Source organism: Petaurus breviceps, unplaced genomic scaffold (assembly GCF_028583685.1).
Source record: "Petaurus breviceps papuanus isolate PSGF00001 unplaced genomic scaffold, PetGlider_PUasm1.0 90750, whole genome shotgun sequence".
Taxonomy (NCBI): domain Eukaryota; kingdom Metazoa; phylum Chordata; class Mammalia; order Diprotodontia; family Petauridae; genus Petaurus; species Petaurus breviceps.
The window spans coordinates 10834020-10841011 of record NW_027187335.1 but is presented as its reverse complement, the minus strand read 5'-3'; the positions used below and the strand labels follow the sequence as shown (position 1 = coordinate 10841011).

The following is a 6992-nucleotide window of genomic DNA, read 5'->3' as shown; positions in this document are numbered from 1 at the left end:
GGTAGGTAATCTGAGAACTACCCATCTTCTCTGTCCCTCCCATCCCCATGACCCCAATTTGGCTCTTTCTAGTTTTTTTGTAGTCTCCCCTATATGCTATCCAGCCAAACTGGGTGAATAGCTATTGAGGTAAACTATTATAATTCACTAATCTCAATCCTGCCTATTCCCATTATTGGGAGAATAGCACTCTGTAAGACCCTTGATTCTTTTTTTTTTTTTTTTTGGAGGGCAACTGGGGTTAAGTGACTTGCCCGAGGTCACACAGCTAGTTTTTTTGTGTGTGTTAAGTGTCTGAAGCCACATCCGAACCCAGGTCCTCTTGACTCCTGGGCTAGTGCTCTATTCACTGCACCACCTAGCCATCCCTTAAGACCCTTGATTCAAAGGGAGATGAAAACACTAGGGAGAATTCTGGTTTGTTGTGTTCCAAATTAGTAAGGATTTTACAAAGATATAATGATGAAAAGGTTTTCTTTTTTAAAAGCCCCTTCACCTTCTTGACCACAAAGGAAGATACTTTGTTTTCCTTCCCTTTCCTCACCTAAATAGGACAAATAAATTTGAAACTTTGTAGTATCTTTTTCTTCCACCCTGCATGACAAAACATAACTTTGTAATCTGCAGTAAACAGAAATAGCTCATCACTCATTCTTATTATGGCACTCACTGGTCTCCCAGGAACTTTACAGAAAGCTTTAATGTTCACTATCTCATGACCTACCTGTGAAATAGACATCAAAAGAGAATAACTGTTATCCCCATTTTGAAGGTCAGGAAACAGTAGTTCAGATGGGATACTATGACCCCAAGCCAACACAAACATGCTCTGTGGGTTTTACAACCCTCTTTCTTAGCAACTTGGCTGTGCTTTTCACTGATGTCACAACAGGTTGACTATGACAGTCATTAATGGGTAAAGCTAAGTAGACCTCAGAGCTAATATGTGGGTGCCTCATTTCTGAACTGAGATTAGAAAGAGAAAATGAACAGCTCCTTAGAATACTTAGCATATCCTGCAATTGTTGCTAATCACAGACAAAGCACTACCTTTAAGAAGAAACTGGATGTTGGGCACCACGTGTCTCACAAGAACAGAGTGGAAGTAGGTACGTGTGGGGGAGAGGGTGTTTAGTAGGTACTTATGGGTCAGAGGGTGTTGGCATCTTGAGGATGCTGAAAAGTGCTGTCCTAATTGGAATGATGCTAAAAAAAAAATTAAAACAGTTCGTGACTTCAGAATGTCTCAGGGCTTCTCGGACATGGCTTATGAATTGATGTTATTTGTCTGGACTTCTTTCTAAAAGAAAGGACTAGGGCAAGGGGGAGACGGAGAGGAAGGGGGAGAGAGAGACGGAGGGGGAGGGAGAGTACACAGCAGTAAATAGGTAATGCTAGTGATGCAAAAAAAGCAATAAAGCATTAAAAAGTTCAGAAGGGACATGGAGTGATTTTATTACTACTGTATTAAATTTAATACATGCTTTTAAAAACTCTAGCAGAAGTACATAATTTTATCTTGAATTATTTTTGTTCCTCTTTGTATACTGTTCTTGTTTGTTGATTGTTAAATTCATAGTAAAAAGGGAAATTTTATTATTCTTTCATTTATTATCCTTTTTATTAAAAAAAAAAACACAAAAATGCAATGGAGGCTATTAAACCAGCCCTCCTGGATTTGATCAAGGAACAAAAAAGGCCAGGGAATGCCTAACATGTCCATTCCTGAGTGCATTTCATAGAGATGATGGGGCCTGAGGAGCTCAATGGAGGGAAGTAATAAATAAGAGAGAAAAGAGAATCTCAATACCTTTTATTTCTAGATTTGTGTGGGGTAGAAGTGTAAAAAAGTCAGTTTTACAAACACCAAAAAGAAGTTTATCTGTGGGAGGAGTTTCTTTTTATAGATTCTACTATTTCTGTCACAGCACAGACAATCTTAAGTAATGTTGCTTTGGGAAATCAAACCAAACTAAATCTGTTTGGCCTTCTAAATATAATTGATCTGTTTGAGTCTTCTTGTGCAAAATGACTAATATGGAAATGTTTTACAAGATTGCACATTTATAACCTATATCTGATTGCTTATTATCTTTTGGAGGGAGAGGAGGAAGGGATAGAATTTGGAACTCAAAACTTTAAAAATAAAAAGCACAACTGTTAAAAATTGTTTTAACATGTAATTGGAGGGGAAATAAAATATATTTTACAATTTTTAAATTTTATATGTATGTATACACACACATACATATAAAATTGATCTGGTTCCAACCTAAAACTTTTCCTAAATCTGAAAGGGAGATGTAGATATAGATACATAAGTGTCCTAAATCTGAAAGAGAGATATACATGTGGATATATAAGCAGGGTGACTAATTTAAGAAATCAGTATGTCTATTCAGGTTTTGTAATTATAATCATGATACAACAAATTCATTTATTTCATCCTTTTCCTCTAGCTAAGCCTACAGTTGATACCAAACCTCCACTGGCACATACACACCATATTTTAAAACTAAGTAAATTACAGGTATGTGATTTGACTACTCCCAGAGTCTCTTCTGTCAGATGAGATAGATATTAAACTCTTAAAGGGGACCGATTACCCAGAACTTTGCCAATCACCAGTTGTCCAACCCCAAAGCATTTTAATGGTCTACCTACCTGAAATAATTCTTCCCCTTCTAAAAGTTCCATGTCTCCCAACTTTCATTTTCCTGTCACCCAGCCCTGTCAAATGAGAGGAGCCTTTCTCCCAAATTCCCACTGTTGTTGCTACAGGAATAAATAAATATGTATCTCCTGAATATAGTTCAGCTCCTAGGTGTAGAAATGATGTATACTCATCATGATAACGTTTTTATTACCAGGGTGAACAAAAAAGAATTAATAAAATCGAATATGAAAACAAGCAACTGTGTCAAAAAATTGCCGATGCCCAGCGTGGTCCCTCCAAGGTGGATTGCTGGAACGAATATTTTTCCAAAAGGTATTATTCTCACTTTCCCTCCCATCACTGCCTTGAACCTTTTCTCTGAACACCAGAATGACCTTTAAGTCTCAGGACTCTTGTCTCCCATCTCTTCATTAGCATGCCACTGTCAAAACAAGCTTCCCAATGCACAGATCTTACCAAGACTTGTTGCTGCTTAGGAAAGAGGCTCCCTATCTATTTCAGTTTGGCATTTTAGCAAGCATGTGCTGAGTCAAATTGGTTCTAGAGCTGATTGTTAAATTTTGGGGGTGAGCATTTACACCTTAGAAAGAGGCAAACATTATTAATCATGGATTAATTTATCATTTTATTTGATTGTCTAGACTAGGGATAGGGAACCTGTGGCCACATGTGGCCCTCTAGGTCCTCAAGTACAGCCCTTTGATTGAATCCAAACTTCACAGAACAAATTCCCTCAATAAAAGGATTTGTTCTGTAAAACTTGTACTCAATCAAAAGGCTACACCCAAGGACCTAGAAGGCCATGTGTGGCCTCAAGGCCACAGATTCCCCACCCCTGGTCTGGACTTAAGAAAGTGATGGGGAAAATACTAATAATGCAGATTAAATTTAAAAGTGTATTGTGTGCATTTTCAGAGAGCCTGTCGCAGCAACCCCCACCACCACCACCACACACACACACATTTAAGGGACCTCGATTTTACCCCCACACTCCTCTGTACATATTGGCAGGCAGTCTCCTGTGCTTGGAATTCCCTCCCTTCACATCTCTCCTAGTTGAAATAGAATGCAGTTCTACCAATTCAGAGCTGGAGGGGAACTCAGACACCATCTCATCTAGTCCAGATCATTGCCCTTCATTTTACAAGTGAGGAAACTGAGGCCCAAGAAAAGCTAAGTTACTACCCAAGGTCACACAGGTCATTCAAAAATTTCAGTCATGTCTGACTCTTAGTGACCCCATTTGGGGTTTTCTTGGCAAAGATACTGGAGTGGTTTGCCATTTCCTTCTCCAACTCATTTTACAGATAAGGAAACTGAAGCAAACAGGGATTAGTGACTTACCAAGGGTCACACAACTAGTAAGTGTCTGAGGTCAGATTTGAATGCAAATCTTCCTGACTCCAGGTTCAGCAGTCTATCCACTAGACACAGGTAGTAAGTAGCAGAACTGGGAGCTGAGACATGATAGGAACACAGACCTCAAGCTAAAAGGGCCATCTTGTTCAATCCCATCATTTTACCATGTCTTCTGACTGACATCCCACCATCTCCCCCAACCTCTGCTGCCTTGTTTACCTTTAAGGTCCCTTCCCAACCCTATTCTATCCCCAGCAGAAACAAATCTCTCCTTCAAATTTCCCTGCATCCCTAGTTCCTTTATCATGTTCTGCCTGGTAGTAAGCACCTACTGGGTGTCAAGCCAAGACATAAATTAAACAACCCCCGCCTTCAATGAGCTTACATTCAATTGAAGGATAAATGTATAAACATGTACATAACATGTACATGTACAACATGTGTATAAAAGATATACAAAGAAATCAAGGAAATTTTGAGGAAAGGGAGTAAAAGTGGGGAGGGAATCAGGAAACAGATTGTGTAGGATTGTGGTATTTGAGTTGAGCTTTGAAGGAAACTTTCTAAGGGGCAGTGGTAAAGGTGGGGACAGGTTGTGCAAAGACACACAATGGCTTTGTTTGTGTGGTCATCTTATTCCCTTTGGATTATAACCTCGAGGACAGAAATAGGACAGTTTCTTTCTCCCCTGCCATTTAGAAAAAGGTCTTGTGCATAAGAATAGGTATTTAATTTTTCCTCTATTTAAATCAATTAGGAGATTAATAGGATATGGCTCTAGAGCTGGAAGGGAAGTCAATTTAGTAAACCTCCTCATTTTACAAATGGGGAAACTGAGGCCCAGGGAGGCTAGGTGACTTGCCTAAAGTCACACAGGTGGTATCAGATCTGACCAGAGCAGCCAAAGGAAAGGTACCCTTTTATTTTCTCTCATGGGCATCGTACAAACCAGAGAGCTTTCTATACAGACAGGGAAATGTGGTGTTCTGAAAGATGTTAATAGTGTACAAGTGTGCCTATACCCTTGGGCAGCTCAGGTTTTCATTAAGGTACTCTTACTAGGTTTGTGACCCTGAACAAATCACTCAACTTGTGCCTCATTTCCTCACTTATATTAAAGGAGGGGGGTGTGAACATTTCCCTTCTACCTCTAAATCTATCTACCTATTTATTGTATGTGCTATAGAAGCCAGGATCTCTGACTCCAGAACCAGGGCTCTTTCCGCTGTACACCATTGCCTCCCTAAGTCAACCATATACCAGTTGCTGGCTGATGATTTTCCAAGATGAGAATTTCCCTGTCATCTAAATGCAAGGCATCTTTCTAATCTAACAAGTATGCAGAGGTCACAAGAAAGGCAGGTGAACCCTTTCAAGGCCACCCTACCCAGAAAGTTCAAACTGATACCCAATAAGAATTTTGTTGTTGTTTTTCACCAATCTTGATGTTTTGTGGTATGTTTTTTTCTTCTCCAGTTTGAACAGAGAAACTCGCAACAGAGAATTAGTGAGAATTACTGTGGAGAATCAAGGAATTCTTCGGAGACTTGGAGACCGTAAACCTCACTATGACCGAAGGGCGTCAGAGATAGACTGGCAGGCATGTGGGGCAGGGTTATGTGTATTTTGTTTTCTTATAAGTAACAGATTTCTTCCAGGTTCTAAGTGAGGAAAACCTTAATAGAATTCCCATGTAGCTGAGCTTAACAGCCAGGGAAACGAAAAGGGTTACTTAAAAGAAAGAAAAAGAAAGAATGAAACCCAGTCTTCCACAAAGACTTTCTGGGATGGCTTCAGATAGTTTCAAATAACAGAAGCTTCCTTCACCACCTATCTTGATGCTTCTAATTTAAGATGGAACAGAAAATGTGAGTTTGGGAAGGTGGGAGCAAACAGAATGGATGAATGTAGCTCCGACTCATTGGTTGGTGTTTTTTCTGTTGCTTAACAGCACAGTCATACATTTTACCCCCTTAATAAAGTGCTTTGCAATTTGCAAAGCACAACCCTGTTATATCAGTGGTAGATCTTATTAATGCCATGACACCATGTTGCATGAGAAATACCACAAGAATTTTCCCTTTAGAAACAACTTAGTAAGTGCCTCCTGTGTACCAGGTACTGTGCTAAGCCCAAGGTAAAGATAGGTAAAAGACAGCCCCTGCTCTTGAAGAGTTCACAGTCTAGTTAGGGGTGGGGAGTGGGAGGAAAGGGGAACAACATGCAAACAACAATATACAAACAAGCCATAGACAGGATAAATAGGAAAGAATCAGCAGAGGGAAGGCGCTAGAAATAAGAGGGAGTGGGAAAGGCTCTCTGTAGAAGGTGGGATGTCAGCTGGGACTTGAAAGAAGCCAGGGAAGCCATACCCACCCAGGACTTGGGACTACAGTGTGTCCAATTTCCATACCAGCATGGAATCAGACTGTAAATGCTAGTTCATTGACATTAATATTTCTGCCTTTTTCCTTCAAGAATTCCAGACGGTATATAAGAAATACCACAAGATATCTTCTCTACAAAAAGGACTAGGTATGTCCCTGCCCCTTCCCTCTTTACTTTAAAGTCCATAGTTTTCACTTTAAAATCAATTCATAAATGATAAACTCCATAAATGATGGAGACTACAGAGAGCAGGTCAATAAGATAAGGTATGATCAGGGGGCATCTAGAAAGAGGAGACATGAATGAATTCCTGTTCTCCAAAATTCTGCCATTCTTTCAATTACACTGAAGTTATAAACATGAGGTCTCTGAGATTGCCCAAGATATCATCAACTTGATAGATGTCCTCTAGTCCAACTCTCCTTCACTTTACAATTGTGGAAAGTGAGGCACAAGAGTGAATAGGTTGACACAGATCACATGAGTTAGTAAGGTGGAATTTGAACTCAGTTTCTCTGTCTCCAGGGCCAGTGCTCTTTCATTATTAGTAGAGATTAAATATAGGGTG

The 6992-nt window shown here is 39.7% G+C and overlaps 1 protein-coding gene across 1 annotated transcript; it reads left to right on the top strand.

Moving 5' to 3' along the window:
• Nucleotides 1-289: 289 nt before the first annotated feature.
• Nucleotides 290-6571, top strand: CFAP97D1 (CFAP97 domain containing 1). Its single transcript, XM_069067390.1, has 5 exons — nt 290-1109; nt 2460-2530; nt 2871-2989; nt 5513-5636; nt 6515-6571. The coding sequence occupies exons 1-5, from the start codon at nt 986-988 to the stop codon at nt 6569-6571; spliced, it is 495 nt and encodes a 164-aa protein (XP_068923491.1). The 5' UTR covers nt 290-985.
• Nucleotides 6572-6992: the final 421 nt, after the last annotated feature.

What these genes read in the sequence shown, in the direction of transcription:
- CFAP97D1 (XM_069067390.1), top strand. Translation starts at nt 986, where the DNA reads ATGAACAGCTCCTTAGAATACTTAGCATATCCTGCAATTGTTGCTAAT. An exon ending in CAAGAACAGAGTGGAAGTAG is followed by an intron (nt 1,110 to 2,459) that starts GTACGTGTGGGG and finishes CTTTTCCTCTAG; the next exon opens with CTAAGCCTACAGTTGATACC. An exon ending in TAAAACTAAGTAAATTACAG is followed by an intron (nt 2,531 to 2,870) that starts GTATGTGATTTG and finishes TTTTATTACCAG; the next exon opens with GGTGAACAAAAAAGAATTAA.